At 37.6% G+C, this 25,906-nt stretch overlaps 1 protein-coding gene across 1 annotated transcript in view; it reads right to left on the bottom strand.

Annotated features, from left to right (window-relative positions):
* The window catches only part of b4galnt4b (beta-1,4-N-acetyl-galactosaminyl transferase 4b), an 87,274-nt gene that overhangs the window by 53,582 nt on the left and 7,786 nt on the right, over positions 1–25,906 (bottom strand). The window contains exon 3 of the mRNA XM_079604720.1: positions 11,524–11,636. Within this exon, the coding sequence (XP_079460846.1) occupies positions 11,524–11,636 (113 nt within the window). The remainder of the gene's footprint in view (positions 1–11,523; positions 11,637–25,906) is intronic.

Here is a 25,906-nt window from a genome sequence, read left to right on the forward strand (position 1 = left end):
ATTAATCAGAGGACATAAAAGCAGACAAATCGACAGTGGGAGCATGAATAACCCTGCACAAATGGGTCCACACATGAGGATAATAGGAAGAGGATAACGACTCACATTACAGAAACTAAAAAGAAAGATGGACATCTAATTGGGAAACTCTTTGAAAGCATCTTCCTAATGTTCTGGGGTAAACTTTGTCCTACTTGTTGTGACAATTTCTGACAAACATTTTTTTAACAAAGCTGAGCAGACATAGAAAAACTAAAGAAAACACAAGATGACACCGAGTCTGTCTGTAACGAGCAAACAAGACATAAATCAGAGTTAAAGGTAGATACACTAGGCCTACCATTTAAAAGTTTAGGGTCTGTCATTTTTTAAAGAATCATTTCAGGAAGGGCGCATTAAATTGGTCGAAAGTCAGAGAACAGCTGTTCTTTTGTACTTTCTCAAATTATCCTGAAAAAAAATGTATATAACAGTTTCCACAAAAATGTTAAAGGACAAGTTCGGTATTTTACACTTAAAGCCCTGTTTTCAGATCGTGTCTGATGAAATAGAACGGTTAAGTTTAAAATTTGGACAGATGCTGTTGTCCCGAGAATTTTTACGTTTTCTTTTGCTATCCAAGTAAGATGGGTGCTTTCAAAACATGTTTCATGAAGCTTCAAAACCTTTATGAATCTTTTCTTTCGAATCAGTGGATCGGAGCGCGTATCAAACTGCCAAACTCATGTGATTTCGGTAAAGAAGGCTTCGTTACGTCATAACTGTTTTGAAATTGTAATTGTTCACCGCTGGTGGACGATCTCTGTGAACCCATGAATCATGTGTTTCTATGAGTTTTACATTATCTCTGATCAGTTATACATTTGTACAAATTTTAATTAGACATTAGTATACTTAAAATTAATAATAGTAGTTAATAGTCTCTTATTGGCCTGTTAGCTGAGCCATCCATGGAACAAAAAAAAACAAGCACTGAAAATGTTTAAAGGAACACATATTACACAGACACTTGATATTAAATCTTATTAGATGATTAGTTAATTGCATTTGATATATTTTACTTTCAATAAAATATTTGCAATGGGTTTGTAAAAGGCATTTTTATGCATGTTTGGCCTGAGTTTTTGTTGCATTTCCACTGTTTTGACCACTCGGTGTCACCTTGGAGATGGGTGTCAGATTGTTTCGAAAGCCTCAACAGAATACAGCACATTTGCTTCAACTGTTTAGTGTTCCACAAAGCCTCGCTCTGTCCACCACTAAATCCAAGGCAGAGTCAAACACGGGCAGAGCAACACAGGGAAACACAGGGAAAATAACACAGAAATGTAACCGGGGCAAACAAGACTTCGCAATGAGAGATCACACACACACAGGTGCTGTGTTCGAAATCACCCCCTATACCCTCGATCACTGTTACCTATATCACTCCACTAATATAGTTCACTTAAAGGAATAGATGAAAACGAGTGAGTGAATTCGGACACTGAGTGCGCTGAAAGGGCTGCCGCATTTGCATAGTTTGTGCTGTTTAATAATAATCATTTGGAACTTGGTAACTGGCAGCTCCAGTAGTAAGAAAAGGGTTTATCTTGAACTCTGACATGGAAACTAACATATAAAACTAATTAAAAAATTTAATAAATTAAAAAGGTTTGGAAAATGGCTGGATGATTTGATTCAGCTGTCGGCGCAGGAATCCATTCAACGCTCGACTCTCACAGTGCATTATGGGCATTCTCTAGCCGTTGAGCATACACAAAGCCACTAGATGAAGACAATCTCTGGCATACATTGGTTGTACACTCGTTAATGCGGTGCATTGTGGGATTGAATGAGTGCACTCATCTACTATGGTTTCGGACACCACTAAAAATGGCTGTCCCCTCAAAGAGTTTTAATATTTAGGGTATAGGGGGCGATTTCAGACACAGCCAGGGTTTAAAGTGAGACCTCTGGTGGTAGATTGAGGAATCTTTACCGGCGTTCGTGACAGCAGAACAACTGTTTTTATGATAATAAAAATAAATGTTTATTGATCACCAAAACAACATTTTATATAATGCATATAATGATTTCTGAAGGATCATGTGACACTGAAGAAAATATATTACATATTAAAATAGAAAACTTTTACTTTAAATTGTAATTATATTTCACAAAATTGCAAAAATTCAGTCTTGGTGAGCATAATATATGTCTTTCAGAAACATTTAAAAAAAACTATAGTTAAACTTTTGAATGGTGGTGTATATACTGTACAATTACCGTGTGTGTGCACATGATTAAATAATAATACTAATAATAAACCAAATAGCAATATATAACCTGATTTTGATCTTAGTTAAAGATGCAACAGTCATTCTCAACTTGAAAAAAACGTTCCGTTTCACTACCGATCCCACATGCAAACTCATCTTTTTCATGACAGCTAAAAACAATTAAGCCATCACATCTACATACAGCATTTTAAATGATTTCAGAAACTTTGGGAAAAACTTTTTATCCAAGTCAAATCAAATAGTTTTACACTTCCAAAAAAATAAATAAAAAAGAAAAGTTAAAACATATTTGTTCAGCCCTGATGTGAAAACCGGCCAAAAACTGTGACAGATCCTGAGTGTAAAGCAACATAGGGGTTTAGAAATGCGGGTCTATAAATAAACAGGCACGGCTGCTTTTGCCCATCGTCATGGTGGTGTACAGGGAGTCTGTTCGGATCTCACCTTTGAATGTTATTCCATCTTTCATTTGAACTCTCCCACAGCCTGGAGGCGTTCACCCTACTCGGCATGCCAATGGATTGATCTGTCCCCAGAGCACAGATCACTAAAGAGGGACTGTAGGATGAGGATGAAAACCTCTCACCCTAAAATAATTTACATCCTGATAACTGGTATTAATGTACTTTTAAAGATATACCATATCATTTTTCAATACATCACCAATCCTTCTTCGGTTTTTGTCTTAAGCGTATTCTAAGTGTTTATATTTTAGACCTGGGATGTCACGTATAGGTGTCTGTAGTAATTGCATGATGAAGGACTAAACAAAGACTTTATTTAACCGCAAAACACAGGACATTGACAGGAAAACAGAATGGTACAACCACATAAACTAAAATGACACGGAACAACAAACAGAGGAAACAGAGGCTTAAGCAAGTCGCAGACTAAAATTCATGTTTGAGCTGTTTTAACCAAAAGCAACTTGCATTTCTGTCAGGACCACTATTGTCAAAAACTATTGACAATTAGCATACAGTTCGAATTGGCGGTATGGTTCTGTTCTGGGCAAGAACTTCCTGCACATTCATGGAGCCTAGCGTGGATAAGAGCAGGTAGAGCAGCAATAACCCCCCTTAGGGTAAACAGAAAAGAACCAACATGAATGGATTTCAGATATAATTAATTCAAGATTTTAAAGTACAACATAATTCGAGAATTTATTCTGATTCAATGGGAATCAGAATGTCAAATATTGACTGCACGAGAGGAGGAGCTGGGGATGGAGGAGGGTAAGTAGCTCCTGAAAAATGCGATAGCTGCTGATAATACTGAAGGAGATTGAATGAATATGGTGATAGGCGTCGTATTCCTACAGGTAGACGTGTTTTATGAACTATCGTCTAATCCCTTTTGAAACCAGGGGCCTATACCATGAAGCCGGTTTAGCTGGCTAGCCAGTTTAGTTTGCGTGAATTCCGGGTTTTAGGCACTATGAAAGTGGCGTGGTTTTAAGTGGTGTTCATTGCCATTGTAACTTACGCTCCACAGCTAACCTGCTCAAAGTGACGCAATGTCTGATGCAATAAAATCACTTCCAAGTAAATAAAATCTACATGACATCACTAGGATCTGTGATTCAGAAACACGGCTTTTCCTACCACTGCTACGCTGACGACACACAACTCTACCTCTCATTCCAACCGGATGATCCGATGGTAGCCCATCGCATCTCAGCCTGCCTGACAGACATTTCTGGCTGGATGAAGGACCACCACCTTCAACTAAACCTTGCGAAGACAGAGCTACTTGTAATCCCGGCTAACCCAGCACTTAATCACAACTTCACCATCCAGCTAGGCTCGTCATCCATAACTCCATCAAGATCAGCCAGGAACCTTGGAGTTGTAATTGATGACCAATTGAATTTCACAGACCACATCGCTAGCACTGCCCGGTCATGCAGATTTGCCTTGTACAACATCAGAAGGATCAGGCCCTTCCTATCAGAGCATGCTACACAACTCCTTGTTCAGGCGCTTGTTCTTTCCAGACTGGACTATTGTAATGCTCTCCTGGCTGGTCTCCCAGCTTGCACTGTCAAACCTCTGCAACTGATCCAGAATGCTGCAGCTAGAGTGGTCTTCAACGAGCCGAAGAGAGCACACGTCACTCCTCTCCTCACGAAATTGCACTGGTTGCCGGTTGCCGCTCGCATCAAATTCAAGTCACTGACGTTTGCCTACAGAACAACCACTGGCACTGCTCCCCTGTACCTGAACTCATTAATTCAGACTTATGTGCCATCCAGAAACTTGCGCTCTGCAAGTGAGCGGCGTCTGGTGGTGCCATCTCAAAGAGGCACGAAATCTCTCTCTCGGACCTTTACCATGATGACTGTTCCCTGCTGGTGGAATGATCTGCCTAACTCAGCCAGAGCTGCTGAATCTGTAGCCATCTTTAAGAAACTGCTGAAGACGTATCTTTTTCGGCAGCACTTGAGCACTTGATCCAGTACTACTAACACTAACACTTTCTTATCTATTCTATAAAAAAATAAAAAAAATAAAAAAAATGCGTTGGATTGTACTGTGAAGGGTTATAGCACTTACATACTGTTGTCCAACTGCTAGTTTAATTGCTTCTATTGTTTCTCATTTGTAAGTTGCTTTGGATAAAAGCGTCTGCTAAATGAATAAATGTAAATGTAAGTGTTCTTGCTCCAAATTGTACGTCACTACATAGTGACAGATTCTTAAAGGGGTCATGAACATGAAAAATCATGAAAGAATGGTAGAAACCTCAGTTTGTTTTCATGCCAAGAGTTCAAAAGATAGCATCCATTCAATTCTTTTAGAAAAAAAGGTCTGAAAATGTTTTAAATATAAAGATAAAAATAATAGATTCACCATTTGTGATGTGGCAGCGAGCTATAATGCACATACGTGTTCTTTTTGTGTTTCATAGAGGTTGAATTCATTTCAAAATCTGCCAAACTTCCAATACTACTTCTAAATAGGATGTCTACTTCATAAATTGTATGAAAATTGTAAAAAATAATGGTTCAGATCACTCGAACAACATATGGAAATGGAGGCGCCCTTATATGGGCAATCATGTCAACTAGTGAAAAAGTTTGGTACTGCGCCCAAACAAAATCTTACTGAAAGCTTATTTTTTGAGACATCAACCTAAAATTGAAACACAATTTTCCTCCAGGTTTTGAAAATATATATTTTATATAAAATATGAATAATACAATAAAATTTTCATAAACTCAAAACTTCTATAACTTTTTTTCTGTTTAACTTTCTTAATTTATTTCACTTCTACAAAAATCTGCTAAACGTCTTCTTTAAAACAAGACCAATCTCATCTATATTCCAAAGCATTCTTGAATTACAACCATTTAAAGGAGAATTTGGCCAATTTTCTAACTTCATAAAACTGTCTAGAAATCATTTGTATGGTTAAACAACCTGTTTTTGGTGATATTGGTGACTTTCCCCGCTTCCCCCAGCGTTCCCAGGCAGAAAACCAACCTTGCAACTTGGGGACTACCGTCCCGGCAAGATAGAAATTGGAAGTCTAGTGAGAAGTGAGAATGAGCGAGAAACACGAACTGCTTTATGGTTGATAACAAAATTCAAAATGTACATGTCAATGTTCTATGATAATGTGTATGATGTATTACCCACCTCGGTAGACATAGCTCCACACGATAAAGTTGGCTTGCTCTGATCAAAACAAATGCACATGAGCAGCAGTTGAAAGGGGGAGGAGGGTGCCGCAAGTGAGTTTTTTACGACAGTGTTGTGAAATATACGCCCCACAGCTGTAGGGGGAGCTCGTGGGGAAAACATGCGACAACAAAAGTGAAAATCAGCAAAGAAATTACTAGAGAGAAACATGATAATCCATATATTTTTCTCTAGTGTAGTGTAGCCTACTGAAGTGTTCCTTTTTAACCATTTATAGGCTGTCTGCTACAGGCTACTGTTATTATTATTTTAGGCATTTCTACAAGTATATGCCTACAAGGCAAAATAAACCTGGTGTTCAGGTTATATATATATATATATATATATATATATATATATATATATATATATATATATAGTCTATTTTAAGACGCACTTTTAACCAGAAAATTCTAAAATGTATTCCAAAATCGTGCAGCCCTATAATGTATCTTGATATGCATGTTCACAGTTGTTTCGTTTATTTTTTATTTTTTTTTATTGGACTAGTTCCATATAGGCTTCAGACGCGTCACGCTGAAGGCGTTCCCCAATGTGTCGATTCTCGACGCTGCGTCCATTTGCCACAAGTGCTCACTTTTGCAAGGGCTCCGTTTGGTGATGTCAATGGCAGAGAAGCATATGTTAAACATAAACAACAGACATGATCTTTCTTATTGTACTTTTAAATGTAATTTTAGCCGCACAACTTTCAAAAACTTTTTCACTCTCCTTAAAATATTCTGTTTGCATATTTGTTTACTATGTTCTCAGAACTGTTTTAACATGAAGAAAACTATTTTGCACAGTTTTCTACTTTTTGTCTCCACACACACACACAAAAAGTCCTTTTCTGGCCTGGAACACACAACTCAACCTGTCAGTCTTTAAGCACTAGAGTAACAGCAGACTCACAGTAGCACTCGAACTTGAATTATCTGAGTATAGCCCTGAGAAATGTCACAGCAGGAGAGGCATTTCAAAACTTACCTAAGAGACTTGTAGACTCTTGTAAGATGTTTGATCTAAAAATACTGATATATTTTTTATAGAATAACATAATGGTGCCTGGATTTTCACAGGAAATGTGAAAACTGTGACATTTTTTTGTAATTATAATGGGAAAATATAAAATTATATAGGCTAATAAAAACCTGTTATTTGGACAACTGTAAGTAACCTTAGATTTTACATCGTATGCACTGTATATCAAAATGAGAAACAAATCATGTGACTGTTTTTAAAACTAAAATTACAATGCACTGGATCATATAAATATTTTCTACTAGGGATTCTGAGAGATTTTTGTGCAAAATATGAAACACACACTTGCTAGCTGTGGGTTAAGCAGAATACTACTTTGATGTTTTGATTTAATACAGTGTATTTATAACTAACATGCTTTTAATTGAATGATGAGAATATAAATGTTCTAAGCAAACATGTAGTAAGGGATCATCACATTGGGTCACCACTTTCATCCAAATGCTCACAATAATCAAGATGCTTGACCAAGAAGTATGACTTCGCAGCAACTACACTTCTGTGTGAAAATTGCTGGTCTCGTAATGTCCCGGTTATGCCTTCATATCACCCTCAGGGGGGGATCAAAAGTTCAATGATATGATTTTCCTCAGTAGAAACGATCTTTCACTAAAGAATGGTGACGAGTAGCGCAGTGAGGCTTCTTCTGCTGTTGTTCTGAAATAAAGCCCAAAGCAAAAAAAATATTCTATTAAGGTTATATCTGTTGAGACATCTCTCACACCCTAAAATTCCTCTTCAGGGCTCTGGCAAACTCCAAGACAGAATCTCTTTTCGTGTTATTCCAGTGAGCTCAGCAAGGTCTGCTGTAGCTTTTCAAAGTGGGATTTCTATAAGCTTGTCAACAAAAGTTCTACCAAGCCTGTCTAGATCAAACTCTAACCACTTATACCACCAAAACGTGAAGAAGGAGGATTGCAAAGACCCATCAGGCACTGAGATTACCACCTGCGGGTCTGTAGAAACCAATTTTGGCTCCTCCTGCGGTATTCTAACAAATATGCTAAACTTTTTTTATGCACCAATAATGAAATAACATTTTCAAAATACTGCAAATTGCACAATATACAAGTTAAGCAAATATACTATAGTAAAAAAAAATCACATTTCTAACAAATATGATTTAAAAATGACTTGAGGGCTTAAAAGAGCAAAGCTAAAGCTAAGGCAAGACTTATTTGTGGCCCCAGGCAGAGAAATACACAGCAAGGAGTGGGATTAATCATGGTTAGAAAATCAATCATGGGTGCAGAAGACTAGTAAAAATCAATGTGACAAATGTCTCTGATGGTATTCTTCAGGAGAGGATAGAACGTTATAAACTACAGAAAGACAAAAGGACCATAAAGGACTAGAATCCAAAATTACAAATCCCCTCACACACCAACACATTTATGTGTCCTTCATTCTGTCTAAACTTGTCTCGTTTTGAATGTGTCTCTTTTGAGGTTAAACAAATCACAAAAACCCAGTTCAATACCCAGGTTCAGCTGTCCCAGATATTTCCCACTGGCTTCTCCTTTGCTCCTTCCAAAATGAGTTTTGTAACTCTCTGTTGTGACTGTTGCTATCCCAGCCATGTGTTCTTCTGGAGCGAGCAGAGCAGCTAATAGTGGCATCCAGATGGGCAGATTTAAATTCACCTACTGCTGCTGTGTATACAAGACACTTCACCCACATTTTCCTCCTTGTAAGTCAGCCTAAATATCACCAAATTATATTTCGGGATATGATTTACGCTTCAGTATTGCATTTTTTAAAATTACTATAGGCTAAAACTGTTAAATATTGACTTGCTGAAGCTTTGTTGCCATCCTCTGCCTATAGTCTGACAAAGAAGTGCATCTTTGAACATGGCAAGCACATGTAGTTAGTATGTCAAAGCTACAGGGACATACAGTAAGCTGACAGCTAAGAGACTAAGCTAAAATCATGCTGCAGGATGGCACAAGTGTTGCTGACGATTTGTACAAACTGGGAATATATGCTACGCAGAAAAAAAAATACATAATTCATCGATTCCTATGCCAAAGTGGGGTTAAAGAAAAGGCTGAGTAGTAGTTGTTTTACTCCAGGGCTCATAAAAACCTCACTATAATTAAAATTATCTCAATGCTGACAAAGATACACAGAGCTCTTAAATCAGGTTAGACCTCCACAGCCACTTCAAACAACCACTTTTTTTATTCCTTCATGTCCATTTGTCCAAATCGTATGCTAGCACATACTGTTTGACAAACAATTAGAAACTCCAATCCATATGACTTCAAATATGAATGAGTGAGCTTTGTAAGGTTTAAAATGCCATCCTTTACATGAGTTCATTATAATACAGATATAACTCATAACCCATTGTAAACCCTTACTTAATGAGCAGGGGGGTTTTTTCAATTGAAAAATTATGTCTGGGAAAGCAATATCAAAGGGCTCGTCCTTTTCTACAAAAAAAAAACCTAACCAGTAGTGGTTTGTTTATGTTACCGTTCAACAAAGCTACATTTGAGAGCCACAGTTAAATGACAAATGAAATCTAATTTTTCAGATTTAATATGACACTGTTACTTCAGCAAAAGAGTAATGTTTAGTCAGGAGGAGGGTATTTTTAGTAGTAGTTTAAAATGCTTGTAATTCTTTCTTGATGTGCGGCAGCGGTGTTGTTTGATCTGCCCGTCATTGCTGTTTATAATATTGAGCCTCCCTATCCATTATAATAATATTTCTGTCATGACAACTCCTGGAGTGATTGGCATGGTAATGGGTATGACAATATTGTATGTTTGGTGTTGGCGGAATAGATCTGCTATGCTGCACCATCTAGAGTTTTATGCCAGAACATTGTATAAATACAACATTTAGATGAGTACATTTCTGGGTACGAGCCAGAAGCACACTGACACAAAACAAGACTACAATGGCTTCAATGGAAAGCATATTTACACTTTCTGGAAAGTTCCCTATCCTCTATGTATAGAAATAGAATAGAAAATATTTCCATATAGAAAAAAGTAAATGTGAGCAAGTGACCTCAGTCTTTTATAGTGTAGGGGGGTGGGAGCTTCAGATTCTAGTCTTGATTGAACAGAAAACTAACAGCTAACAAAAATATATTCTAAGAATGTTTTACTAACATTGCCATTAAAGGAAGAGTTCACTTAAAGGGGTCATCAAATGTTAAATTCACTTTAATATGGTGTATATATAAATGTGTCTTTGCAGTGTGTGGACACAACCACCATACAATGAAAATAATCCATTCACTCATTTTATTTATTTTATCCTCAAAAAGCGTAAACACTCTCAATAATCAAGCTGTTTGGATTCTCTAAGCAATATGTCATATTGCTCATGCTCCGCCCACGCCCACTGACGAACTGTCCCGTATTAGCATATTTCCCCCTCAGCCATTTGTACACTGTCCACCAAGGTCTTGTGTCGTTTTGATGTCGTGGTGATGTGAACGTTAAGGGAACATTGTGGAGTGCAGTAAGTGAGGAGACAAGAGACGGAGATGCGTCGAGTCAACTTTACTATCCACTTCAATATAAACTATCATCAGTACAGCGAGTGATATCAAAACCAAAACACAACGTCAAAACCGGAACCCGTCATCATTTGTACCTCCCCTTCCTTAAAGGTACAGTCCCTGGTGAATGTCTCTTTCAGACTTCCTTGTGGGTCACTACAACATTACATTTTTCAAAAATGATGGGAATGTTACCTCTGAATGTTCTCTGAATATTCTGAAACAAGCAGTAACATGTAAAGCTGTTAGACGAATGTCCAATTTAAACATATAAGGAAAAAAAGTTCCATAATTGATGTATTAATAATGTTTTGGTGTTAATGATTTGAGAACATTATTAAAGACCAAATAACTTTGAACGAATGTTCTATTAATGTTACCTGAAGAACGTTTGTTCTTGGGAATGTTAGCTGGGAGTAGCTGAAGTGCAAAATTATGTTTATTTAATAAAAAATATTGATCCGTATTGGTGCAAGAATGAGACTGTAAATTTTGAATCTAGCCTATATATTTTCTAAACATGAATTTTGACATTGTTTTGGAGCTAACAAGATTCTGATTTCATGGAGACTTATAAAGAAATACAAGGACCAAAAAAATAATAATAATCTAAATGTATCGTGCTGGTATGAAAGTACTGTTATTTTTAATGAGACTTGAGCCAATTGCATGCCTGGCTCCCCACAGTGTCACAGAGAGAGAGATTATATTATGCATGGATGTCAACAATCCACTGGCATGGAATTAGTAAAAACCCTCATTTAGAGAGCTTTTTATTTAAAAGGATATTGTGAGCAGGGCAAAATTCTGATGCATAGATATACATAACACCCACTAAACAGTACATAAAAACTTTTAAAAAATATTGTTGAGCATAGCATACCAAACACTGCATACTGTATAACTAACACATCAAAGCCAAGAGTAACTACTTTCACCTTACTACTTAAAAGTTGAGTGTTGATTGTGATATAAAACATGGCTCACTCACCCCCCAGCCCTCCTCCTGACTGTCGGCAGCATCGTCATGCTCAAAGGGTATGAGAGATGAGGATAGGTGTTTCTTATGACTGGACCCTATCCCGTCTGCCTGCTTCTCCATATCTGTGGGGAGAAACATTTAGTAATTTAACTAATTAAATTAACATTAACTAATTTAGTGAAATCTTCATTTAAAAAACACAGTTATTAGAGAAGAAGAAAAGTTTTAGATAATTTAAAAAGAATGAGAGAGACATAGAAAAGTACAAAAATCAGGTGAAATGATAGCGGTACCAAAGAAAAAGAAAGCAGAGGAAAATTGGGGGACTGGATGCCATTTTATCATCCAAGGAGCAGGGTGCTTCTCCCACTGCATCTGGCTCTAACAAGATAACAAGCTGGCAGATGGAAGACAGATAAAATATCCCCTTTTTCCTAATTTCTTCCATTTAAAATCTTTTCATGTGACTAATGGGTGGTTTCACAAGTTGAAGCCTGAAAAGCCTGAAAGGTTGTCAGTGTTACTGTTGATGGGGATGCTGCAAATACCTATGCAAAACCTATCAAGTGAAGAAGTCATTTGGTTTCTTCCCATTGTCAGAAACATATCTATCCACCCCACTTCTAATGCAGTGGTAGTGGAAAAAAGCTCACAAAACTGAGATGATGATCAGAAGGTCTGTAGTTTGAGGGATGTTTGAGAGACAAATATGCAATGAATCTGTTGTCCGTTGTTGTATTCAAGGATACACCTGAGCAGACAGCATAGTTAACAACACAAATAACTCCAATTGCTATCCCAATAAAAACATTAAAGGATTAGTTCACTTTTAAAGTGAAAATTCTGTCATCATATACTCTTAAAGGAGAACTCCGGTCAATTTTAACATTGAGCTCAATTTTTAGTAAATTTGGAGTGCTGTCAATACAGAGAACAACGACAAAAATCGGTGTTGCCTACACTGTGTTATCCTCTTTAAAAAATTTGCACCCTGTTGACTTGAATGGGGCAAGTTTTAAACCTGCTTTTATTTCTCTTATCATCCTTGATGTGTCATACAAGTGCCCAGCCATGTTAGATGATTCCTTCAGAGTGAACACGAGTGAATCTGACTGCAGTAGATGTGAAAGATATGAATAAAAATGATGTTATATCAGCCAGCGCAAATACCTGTATTTAGTTCCTGTTTTCGGTGGAAGTCCAAAGTAGTCGATTGTCGAGTTCACGCGCGTGATCATAGTAACTAAACCTATGCGCGTGAACTCGACAATCGACTACTTTGGACTTCGACCGAAAACAGGAACTAAATACAGGTATTTGCGCTGGCTGATATAACATCATTTTTATTCATATCTTTCACATCTACTGCAGTCAGATTCACTCGTGTTCACTCTGAAGGAATCACTCAACATGGCTGGGCACTTGTATGACATATCAAGGATGATAAGACTAAGAACTGGTTAAGTTTAAAACTTGCCCCATTCAAGTCAATAGGGTGTAAATTTTAAAAAGAGGATAACACGGTGTAGGCAACACCGATTTTTGTCGTTGTTCTCTGTATTGACAGCACTCCAAATTTACTAAAAATTGAGCTCAATGTTAAAATTGACCGGAGTTCTCCTTTAAGTGGTTTCAAACCTGTATGAATTTCTTTCCTCTGCTGAACACAAAGGAAGATATTTAGAAGAATGTCAGTAACCAAACAGTTTTTGGTTCCCATTGACTTCCATAGTAGGAAAAAAATATACTATGGAAGTCAATGGGAACCAAAAACTGTCTGGTTACTGACATTCTTCTAAATATCTTCCTTTGTGTTCAGCAGAGGAAAGAAATTCATACAGGTTTGAAACAACTTAAGGGTGAGTATATGATGACACAATTTTCATTTTAAAAGTGAACTAATTCTTTAATTGCTGGTGAAAGAAGAGTTAGGATCAATGTCTAATGATGACTATTTGCCTCGTCAATACGACCACCTATTTAGTGAGAGCAGCGTGTCTACTAGCCAGAATCACAATAATATTTTATATTTTCTCATGTTACTTTCATCAAAAAAGCATATACAATTCATTGTATATGCATCTGGGTCTTACCATTCAAAAATTCAATCTCTCTCAGAAGTGAACAAGGCTTTTTAAAAATATAGGCCTTTGCGACGAGAGTATCCATCTCCAAAAAGAGTTCAGCTTAAAAACAGATATTTCAAAGAATCATTAAATCTTGCATGAGTGAGTGCATCACTCTCTGAATATTTAGGGTGTAAATGAAATACATCAAATACAGCAGAAAGTGTAATGAAAACTTTTTTTCAAAATATGTGTGAAATACACAAGTTTCTAGCTACTGTCTGCTAGGTTTGAATTCTCAAGAACACTCTTAGCATTCAGAGAGGATTTGTCTTCTCCTGGAGAGCAGTTTTTAATCAAGGCAAACACATCCTGGGGAGAATCAGAACTGATGACTCTTTAAGAGGGCTCACCAGAATAACACCTGCCCTACTCCTCCGAACATACTTCAGATTGAGATGAACTACACAGACAAAAGAGAGAGAGTGAGACAGAGTCAGAGAGAATCTGAAGACTGACAGCTGATTATAAAAGGCTTATGAAACTAAAAAAAAAACAGTTTTATGTGAGTATCTACAAAAAACTGTGATTATGTCAGGACAACTATCGTCAAAGATGATTAACAATGAGCATACAGTTTGGATTGGCAGTATGGTTCCATTCTGGGCAAGAAGAGCATACACAGACCAGAACCAACATAAATGTATTGCGGATATCATTAATGTTCTTAATGACAATCATTTAACGTGACAACAAGATAAAGATAAATGACAGTTTGATTTGAAGAGGAATATCAAAAGGCCAAGTCCTGATTGTGGACGAGAGAGGAGATGGGAACGGAGGAGGGTTATTGGCTCCTAAGCAACGCGATAAAGCTGCTGATAATACTGAATGGACCTTATAAAGGGATGCTATGATCGCTGTCGGTATCCCTAAATGTGAATCAGTTGAGAGTCAGCTGACACGAGCATGACTGACATGACTTACCAGAACTAACGCTACCATTGTGTTGACAAATATAGGGACAAAAATCTATTTAAACTTTCAGAAACATCATGTACCATGGTATTTACATGGTACTATGATGTACGTCTAAAAAAATAAGAAAAAACTCATACAGCACCACAGCAAAATAAATGATATTTTACCCGGTTTGAGCTCGCAATTTGAATCAAATGTGATCACAGAAAAAGACAATTTATCATAAAGTAATATCAAGAAAACACACCTTTCTGTTGATTTGTCATTGTGGGCTGCACACAAAAGCACCATACAGCAGAACCAGTTCATATGATTCATGAACAAAGGAGTCTTAGGAGCTGGTTCTTTTAATCAGTAATTACAAAACATTCAACTCAGGAATTACCTGACTGGATGAGTTTGACGATTCATTCACTGAATGAATCACTGAATCCGTCAGAGCGATTGTATTAATATGAACTTAAGTCTATCAGTCATATCCGTACCGAGATGTAGCAAGTTTTGTGTTCTTATGGTTAAGAAACCTAAATTAGTTTAACTGCAGACTGGCTGTGAAGAATGGAAAGTTGTCTCCTCCGCAAGTAAAGTAAAGAACTGTTACTGTTTTGACACACTTTGATGGAAAATGTGTTTACCTGCGTGCTCACGTGAACTATGAGGCGTGTGGAATGGCGTTGCCTCTAGGCATCAGAGAGTCCACTCTAGGAGCATGGCCTCTTTTAAGACACCTACATATGTAATAGGTTTGTGTTGCGGCAGGCTGGTCCTCTCTGCACACATTCATAAGGCTTTAGAGTTTGGACATGGATTAGACCACAGACTCTCAAGTACTCCTGGGTTAATCCATTCAGTAGGCCACAGGATTTGTTAACCTTGCTGGTCAAACATTTGTTGGTATTAATGTTCCCATAGTGTCAACACTAACAGTGTTGAGTTACCTTAAAAAGTGAAGGTCTCAGGGTTACGTACAGTATGTAACCCGATTCCCTGAGAAGGGAGCGAGATGCTACGTCGCATTGCCATATTTCACGCACGCCTGTGCCGCTTCTTCAGACAATTATAAACTGTGACATAGGTGCCCATTCACATTTTTGGCACACTACGCTATGCCAATAGGATCGCGAGTTTCACGAGTGCTTCAGACACCGGCGCACGCTGAAGGCATAGCATCAATGCCATGACGCAGCATCTCTTTCCCTTCTCAGGGAACCGGGTGACTTGCGGAACCCTGAGACGTTTTATTTAAAAAAAAATCTAAAATATCAGTCTAAAATTATGAGGACTGGGAATCGATTAAAAATTTTTACTAATTAATTGCTGTGAATAATTGCAATTAATCGCATATCCCCCAAGCTTGTAATCATCAATATTTAAATTCAACTCAACTCAAATTCAACTCAAACTTTGCACAGATTTGCCAAGACACCAAAAGTCTGCAACCAAATTCCAATGATTTAAAATGAATTCAAACATCTGTCATCAAATTATCCCAAAGCCAAATAACCTTTGCTATGCTATTCACATTAATTCTCCATTTCTATACTACAGTAGGCTATGTCAGAATTTGTATTTATACTTCCCAATTAATTTGATAGGAGTTATAACTGAATATAAATAACACATAACTGAGACTCTATCGAGTATCTGAAGCTAGAAAAGCAACATCTGAGCAATAACATTTTCCACTGGGAGTGCTCATGTGCTTTAATGGAGAAACTAGAAGTGTCTTTGAGGGGAAAAAAACAAACCATCTGAGATCCCTCTAGTCCAAGTCATCTGACAGAATATCTAACATCAGCACAGCTGGTGAAGATAAGACATTTAATAAGAAATATTTCACCTTGATCTATTTCATGCCCTTGTCCCCTGATATGACTGTCACCAGGGACTACATGGTAATTTCTTACTTGACTCGTATGCGCACTGATTCACAGAGGAACATAAAAATGCAGCACGTTGCCACCGATAATGCTTCATTTATCAGGACAGATGGCTGATGGGAAGACATGATTTGTCAAGCAGAAAAAAAATTACCAGCTTTTTACACAAAAAGACAAAGGTGGGGATTGAAGAAACAGTTAAAAGGAACGTTTGTACTGATCTTAGTTTTGACCTTGGACACAAAAGCAAAACATTGATTTATTTATGTGACTGGAGCTGTTGATCTTTTTGTCTGTTTACGTAAGTGAGCTCTCCTCAGAGTCTGTGAGTACGAGTTTGCCGTCACGGATTAAACTGAATTAAAAAGATTTGAAATGGAGAATTGCCATCAGCTGAACAGTTTGGTCTGAGGCGAGGCTTAAGATGCATCTGGTAAAGTTATATTTGTTCAGATGGAGGGGCTTGGGAGCGGTGCTGTTGTCGAAAGGGTAAAAAAGTGTCTATAGCTGCAGGACAGGAAACTAGACAATTGAGTTTTGGCAGGCATTTTATCTTCTGCATCATGAAACCCACACACACAAGCAGTCGTCCTTCCCTGCACAGTGGGCTTTCACAGCGGAGGCAGAAGAGCAATCAGCAGTGGTGTGAGCATTCACGTCTTCATGCCTGAATCTGACAAAACATCATTTAGATGCAAACTAAATCAGAAAAACCTCACGGTATAATCATAAAAATGTTGTATGAATTTAGGGTTGTTATATACTGTATATAACTATGTAACTATAAATATGTATTTCGTTGGGGATTTTTTTTTAAAAGAAATGAATACTTTTATTCAGCAATGATGTGGTAAATTGATAAAAAGTGACAGTATAGACATTTATAATGTTACAATATATTTCAATTTCAAATAAATGCTGTAATATTGAATTGAAGAAAAAAAAATATTTCATGGTATCATGGTTTCCGCAAAAAAATTAAACAGCACAATTGTTTTTAACATTTTTAATAATAATAAAAAAAATTCTTGAGCACCAAATCAGCATATCCAAATTATTTCTGCAGGATAGTGTGACACTGAAGAATGAAAATTCAGCTTTGCCATCACAGGAATAAATAGCATTTTAAAATATATTCAAATAGATATTAAATAGGCCACGTAGGCATAGGCCGCGATCAGCTGACACAGTCAGCTGTCAAATCGCTCAAACCATTCTCCTATCAGACCGGGAGGATATATTTACGTGGCACTACTGACCGGGAACTACTGCCTCGTAACCCTCCCGCCCTCCCACTATAAGTAGCAAGCTCACTTCCGTGCACTTTCTGGCTGTTGTCTTCTTTGTTTCAAATTACCAAGGCTTCCAAGTCCTAGCGCCACGGACATCATCGCCAAGAGACACTCATCCTCATAGCCAAGCTACAGGTTACATGTCCCGGATTTCACATTAACTCTCTATAGAACCATCAGCTTGAGTGATATATGGATTTAAAGACAGTTTAGTAATGTCTTTAAGCCACAGTTTTAACATGTAGACGTACTACATGTTAAAACTGTGGCTTAAACACATTACTAAACTGTCTTTAAATCTGTATATCACTCAAGCTGATGGTTCTATGGGGAGTTAATGCTAAAGAGCTCTGTATGTCATTAATTATGGAGCAAGAACCCCCATAAGGTACCACCAACGATAAATTGTGTTCAATAAACTCAAGTAACTTGCGAAAGTGGTCTAGTCTGAAATACTATTAAAATGTTTTTGCTGTATTTTGATCAAATAAATGCAGCCTTGGTGTGTACTTCTTTCAAAACACCGAACGCAAAACTTGCACGGTTCCTGGCAAGCGTATAGCGCTGACTTCAGTTACCCGGATGAGCCTGTGTTAACAGTTGGTTGTTATCCAGGAATAACTGTTGAATGGCACGATTGACCAATCAGAATCAAGTATTACAGAGAGCTGTGTAATTAATATATATACATTTATTTATTTACTTTTTACCTAATGAGGACAAAAGTGGGCAGCAGTGGCTCAGTGGTTCATGTAGGTTGTCTACAAACCGGAAGGTTGGTGGTTCAATCCCCGGTTCCACTTGACCAAGTGTCGAGGTGTCCATGAGCAAGACACCTAACCCCAGCTGCTCCCAACGAGCTGAATGGTGCCTTGCATGGCTGACACCGCTGTCGGTGTATGAATGGGTTAATGTGAGGCAAAATGTAAAGCGCTTTGGTGGCCATTGGGTCTATGAAAGCGCTAGCCTATATAAATGCAGTCCGTTTACCATTTAATATTTCACTATAGAAGTGCAGACATTTGGCCCTCACAAGTATAGCCAAACCTACACACACACACACACACACAAATCTCACATGCATTTAAATTTTAAATCTTGCAAAACTGTAAGATTGAACACACTGACATTATGCTAATTGCAACAGCAAACAAATTAATCATGAATGCAAATGTTGATAATTATTATAAGCATATTTGTGTTTCTTTACCTATGATATCTTCCGTACATCTCTGAATCTGCAGTACATTAGGGGAGCACTCTGAAGCTGAAAAATACTCCACTGAAATGCCTGCATCCAAAACCCCTAGATCTGTCACAGCAGTTCTACAGACACTTCAGAGTTTCAGAATCAGCAAAATCTCATATGTGGAGCTTTAAATAGTCCTAACAGCTATGACGAAGAGGCCAGTCCAGCTTTTAGGCTTCACTACACACAGGTAATTGAAAACTAATCTATCTCTGCAGCGTATGCAGCAAGGCGTCCTACGGAAGAATTACAGATTTGCCACAGCAAGAATTATTATATTCTGCAATTGTACAAAAGAGTATCAGCAATGCAGAGGTCACCCTCAGATCCTCAAATGCCCATTTCAATTAGGCCTACCTTGCACTTGTAAACGATTTAGATGTTTCAGCATAAACTGCCTTATGCATTAATGAGAAAGGCTTGTGTATTTACGTATTATTGAGCTGCAATTCAACTAACTGTAATTAGTTCATATATGAAGAAGTCAAATACCAAGGCAATCTCTCTCATTAATCTTTATACAAATAAAACCAAATTGGCAGTGTAATCTGGTCAAGTTTCAAAGCTTACAATGAGTAAACAGTTTAATTAGGCTCCAAACAATAACCTTCATTATTGTGAGCAAGAAACTGGAATTTGGGCGAATAATTGCATTTTTTTTTCTACCACTGAGAATTTTCCGCACACTCTACTGATTACCTTTCCTGATTTTTCCCCAAATGAATGTCAATATAGCTTCACTGATGACAGAGCATGAGCTAAGCAGACTCCCCACTAAAGCAGAATGTGTGGCTAAAATCATTTTTAATGTCCTTAGAGAGAGACTGTTTGTAGTAAAAATGTCTTCAAAGATGCACTACTAAAAATAGTCCTCAGGAGCAAGACATGGACTTAGAGATACGTAAGAGATATCAAATATGTATACTCGATTGTAGGGCAATGAAGAAAATCCAGCTAGGGATGCAGAACATATTCTTTCAGACAGGTTTTGACACTTGCTGTCTGCGCTGAGATCGGTCTGTCTGATCTGTGTCTATCTGATGAAGTGACAGCACACAGCGCACCTACATCATGCCACCCGCTCACATATAAGACAGGTCTTTAACAATACAGACGCTATAAAAAGATCAATCTAGCTTAGTGCAGCAGGGTGCTAGGTATGATTTAATGATTCCTTGTGTGTTTGAGGTGTGAGACAATTCTTAAGAATGGAGATTATAGTCTGATAAGGTTTATTCAAATGAAGTGTCAAATAAAATTATAAGTGCACATTTCACTGACATATTTATTTTCATACCAAAAACAGTGCTAAAGGAGTGATTTTAGGATATAATTACTTTCATTAGCCTCTAAATTCGACAGAGCGCAAATAAGTCAATGTGTAACAAGCTTCCCTTGTGTCACGATCTGCTCCGAGACACGAAGGTTGAGGATCCAAATGCAGTTTTATTGAAAGGGTAATCCACAATCGCAGTCGAAAACAGGCAAAGGTCATAAACACCGGGTAATCAGTCCAAACAATAACAGGGTCAAAGGGGCACAGGCAAAAACAGAGGAAAACCAAGAAAACCGGACAGAAGATCAAAAACCAAGATAAAGAAAACCAGACGAATGCTTGAAGTTGCAGTGTGACACAAAACAAGGAAAGACAGAAAGAAACAGGCTTATATAGGGTGAGCAAGCAAGAAGATGAGACACAGGTGAAAACAATGAGTGCTAATGAGTGCAGGCAGAGAATTATGGGAGATGTAGTTTGTGAGGGAATGACAATGGTCTGTTGTGGAGTGCCCTCTGGTGGTTCTCAAGGGCACTCCAGCTGGTGACCGTTACACCTTGATTGACTCATTGAAGTCACCATGAAATAAAAAAAAATGACAATTCTTATTTTTATGGAATATTATAGTATTTATTATAAATTATATTTATAATTATAATTATCAGTGCACATATTCTTTTTTTTTTGTATTCAAATGCCCTTCAAAACGTCCCCTCCCATTTGCAGTACCATCTTTTCTCTTCTCTGATGTCGTGTTTTTCGGCGCGAGGGCAGGGCAACCTGTCACTCACATGAGGTCACAGCAATAGCAAACCACAATAGTTAAATGATCCAATCAATTCCAGATGGACAAAATCAAGCCCCACCCTATATTTTTTCTTGTTCGAGAAGCCATTTCACTCGGATATACATCACAACAGGGAAGAAAGTTCAGTTTCATGCTGACTTATAGATAACAAATTAATGTATGTAATGCATTCATTAATTTTGCAATGCACCTGCACTTTCAAGATGGGTACACACACACACACACACACACACACATAAGGCAGGTGTGCCTATAGCCTTTCTCTGCCCTTTACACGCAGAGCCTGACGGCGACTCTAACATCTGTGTGCCAGCTGCCGCTACAACATCTGAGGGAATTGCATTCCACCAGGCTGTCCCATTGAGACTAATGACCAACAGAGAGATTGGCCACTAACACACAGATTAGCATGTGGCATGATGTGTTTTTTAACACTGCAAACCACTATACTACAATATTAATGGCACACATGTTTCTGCTCAAGTGTGCATGCTCTTTGTAGAATCTAGAAGTCAAAACAATATATATATATAGTTTAGTAATGCCCCGATCAAGCTACTATTTGTGACTTAACATATATTTACATATTCTACAAGACAAAAAACTAAAAATGTTCACACTTTAGATTAGGGTCCAATTCTTACAACTTTTGCCACAATAAACTCCTAATTACTGCTTAGTTGTTGAGTTTAGGGTAGGGCATTAGGGCAATAAGGCATTAAATGTACTTTATAAGTGTTAATAAATAGACGATATCCTAGTAATATGCATGCTAATAAGCAATTAATTAATAGTGAGAATTCCTGTGGTTTTTGGTTAGTCCTCAGAAGTGAAGTTGTTTGCTGTTCTTGAGAAAAAGCCTCCAGGTCATGTAAGTTCAAGTTTCCCAGCATGCTGTGCATATTTGAGTATCCCCAGATTGTCTAAATGATCTTGAGATCCAGCTTTTCTGCTCACCCTTTCATGTTCGCCTCTCATGGCGTGAGCACGTGCGTGTCTTTTGCGTCATCGAAATGTGTGATTATTAGCTGGTTCCGATCAGTGGCGATTGTTTGCAGTTAAATATGGAGAAAATATAATACGCTCTGTTGCATTCTCAATATTTAATACTTTTGCCTTAGAGATACTGTATGTTAATTCGGATTTACAAGCAGGTATTGCTGGTTAAGGCAATCGTTTGCGCGTCCATTATTGTGTGTAAAAAGTACAAAAAAGCTTGACGTGTGCTGGACTGACGGTAATGATACATTATTTAAGGCTATTTTCTTTTTGTTAATTGAAATGAAACTGTTGTTGTCAATATAAGCTTAATTTGTCCCCTGTTGCAATTATTACAAATTAATACTGAATCAATGTAAAAACGAATTTTTTTTGTTTTGGTTTTGTTTTTATTTTTTTTCTGTGGAGTGCTATGTTTAGGTTTAGGTAAAATATAATTAGCTCAGTATAAAAAACATGATATTTTGGGACATTTATGAATTCATGACAGTTCTATATGTTGTGGGGATGACAAAACATCCGCCCAGTTCATTACAAATAATCCTGTGTGGAGGTTTAAAAGTGTGTCTTTCTTGAGTAAAGTCCTTTAGCTCAGCCTCCGAGCTCTGGAAGAATGGAGCGAGCGCCATGAACATTAATATTTATAAATGAATACATGCATATGTTAGATTCCTCTGTTTGGGCAAATGAGAGAGATACTACGTTTCACATTGAGAGAAAAAAGGGAGAATAAATGAAAGGGATGAAGGGACAGATCTCCTACAGAGAAAACAGACTGCCCAGTACCTCATCCTTTGCCTGAAATATTGTGATTTGTAACAGTCATTGGGAGCTACAATACAATACAGCTAAAAAGCCACAAGAATCAATTCAGTGCTTTTAGTGCTGTAGCCTTTGATACAAAAACAACAAGATGTATCATCTAAATCAGTCACACGTGCGGCCATTGATTTCTTTCATTAGGCCAAAAGAAAATAAAGGGGTAAAATGTAACCAGAATAAACAGAACTTCACTCCCCTATACCCAAATACTCACATAGATAAGGGCAGCAGGTTTTACAGTAAGAAAAGATAGAACATTAAAGAAAGACATGTGAACATTACCTGAACTGAATTGATTCTTTGGGACCAATTAAATATATGCTAGATGCAAAATACTCTGTACTTCAGTTAATTAAAATAGATGTGATAATGTAACAACTCATTTTAAGAGGCTAGCGGGGACAGGGGTGTTAACAGCTAAAGCAAATTCATTTGAGAATCAGGTCTTTAAACATGTAATATTTGCAAAACAGCTAACAGAATATGAACTTTATATTACTGTAGAAATTTGCATTTTCCATGGTACTCTCAAGACATTACACAGAATTATATTTAAATGAAACAAGAAAGCATTGTGTTTTTGAAAGCATGCAAATTATGCAGTGACTTTCAGGCGAGTCAACCTTTTTGTAATAATTTCTGTAAGAATTGTTTTAAGGTACAACCTGTCAATGTTAATCGCATGCTAAATTTGTTTCAGTACAGATTCCAGCTTTTTAATCAAAACAAAAAAGGGATTATATCATGAAATAAATCTATAGTAAAGTGACAAATAATGACAATGCATGTATATTAAGCCAGTGCATAGTATTGATGTGCATCTACTATTGAATGAAATAAATAAAAAACAACTCTCGTTCTTATTGTTGCTATGGTTACCTCCTCAGTCAAACTTCTGTTTGCAAGCATCTATTTACCGACAAGTGAAAATACAAGCTCTGACTTATACTCTATATAACCCTCTTCCCCACATTTGTTTAACATCATATCCTTCAAAGACGGAACTATTTGTTTAAGATGTTAAATTGAACACAATTATGTGTTAACATTGAAAGTCCAACAGATTCACCAGCATTGAGGGAAAATACACCTGTACCAATTTGCCACAACACTCTTACAACAATGCAAACTCTTGCATTCATCAAAGCAGCAGATTGAACACATCCATTAGGGTGCCTCCATCCACCCACATGAATCTATAGCATCTAGATATCTGTCCATTGTCAGCTAGCTGGCTAGCAGACAAGCTCTTTGAAGACCAGATATACAGCTAGTTCAAAACGCAGCAGCTCGAGTTCTTGCCAGAACCAGGAAGTATGACCATATAAGCCCGGTTCTGTCAACACTGCATTGGCTCCTTAAACATCGTATACATTTTAAAATATTGCTGATTACTTACAAAGCAATAAATGGTTTAGCTCCGCAGTACTTGAGCGAGCTCTTAAAGGAGAACTCCGGTCAATTTTAAAATTGAGCTCAATTTTTAGTAAATTTGGAGTGCTGTCAATACAGAGAACAACGACAAAAATTGCTGTTGCCTACACCGTGTTATACTCTTTTTAAAATGTGCGCCCTATTGACTTGAATGTTTTAAACCTGCTTTTTATCCTCTTAACATCCTTGATGTGTCATTACAAGTGCCCAGCCATGTTGAGTGATTCCTTCAGAGTGAACACGGTGAATCTGACTGCATTAGATGTGAAAGATATTAATCAAAATTATGTTAATTCAACAAGCGCACATACCTGTATTTACTTCCTGTTTTCGGTCGAAGTCCACAGTAGTCGATTGTCGAGTTCACGCACGTGATCATAGGTAACTAAACAACAGTGGAGACTCAGACTGTCAGCTGTCAGCCGAAGACGGTGCTGTGTGGTGTTTTGAGAATATCAGCTCTGATGGATATTTGTAAAAAAAAAATCATCTTAGTTACCTATGATCACGTGCGTGAACTCGACAGTCGACTACTGTTCGACCGAAAACAGGAAGTAAATACAGGTATGTGCGCTCTACTTCTCTATTCTAACTTTTTTTTTTTAATGCGTTAGATTGTACTGTGAAGGGTCATCATAGCACTTACATACTGTTGTCCTACTGCTAGTTTAATTGTTTCTATTGTTCTGATTTGTAAGTCGCTTTGGATAAAAGCGTCTGCTAAATGAATAAATGTAAATGTAGAATATCAACATCGACTGCTGGCGGTAGATCCTTTTCCTATTTAGCACCAAAACTTTGGAACAGTCTTCCTACCATTGTCCGGGAAGCAGACACACTCTGTCATTATAGACTTCTATAACTCAATGTTAGGCTGCATAGATTAGGTCAGCCGGAACTGGGAAAACTTCCCATAAATCCTGATGTACTTGTTAGATCATAAGAAGAATGGCATCTACGCTAATTATAGTGTCTTTGTTTATCCCGAGGTTCTCCCGCAGCCTGCCGGATCCAGGCCGTATCCAGATCTGACGAAGGATCTTCGCCTGTACCCGATGACAGCGCAGTGCTGAAGTGCCAACTAGCCTCTCCCTATGGAGGATCCCTTTACCACTCTACAGATAAAGCGCCGTCGGGATAATTTCGGTTTCGCGTATCTACCCCGAAGTGATAAAATTCTGTCAAAAAATGTTAAGGCCAGACAAGTAGTTTGTTAAGGCTTGGTTTGTAGGGAATTATAAACCTGCGCACATATATTTAAACGCGCATAACTATAGAATTAATTCTTAATGTGCACGCGGGCGCCATCAGCGTTTCTCACAGGTTCGTGTTTAAAGTCTGTGTAGAGAGAACGTGTCGTCTTAGCGGCCTCTAATTTAATAACTAATGATCCTTGCGACGGAAGTGGATCAATCAAAACTAACTTTATCTGGAAAATATATTTATTCAAGAACCGCTATAAAGCCAAAACAATCTCTGTTACCTTAAATTATCCGTGTATCACTGTAAAGCTGCTTTGAAACAATCTACATTGTTAAAAGCGCTATATAAATGAAGATGACTTGACTTGACTTGTATTGATGTC

This window comes from Phoxinus phoxinus (genome assembly GCF_949152265.1).
Source record: "Phoxinus phoxinus genome assembly, chromosome: 2".
In the NCBI taxonomy this organism is placed as follows: domain Eukaryota; kingdom Metazoa; phylum Chordata; class Actinopteri; order Cypriniformes; family Leuciscidae; genus Phoxinus; species Phoxinus phoxinus.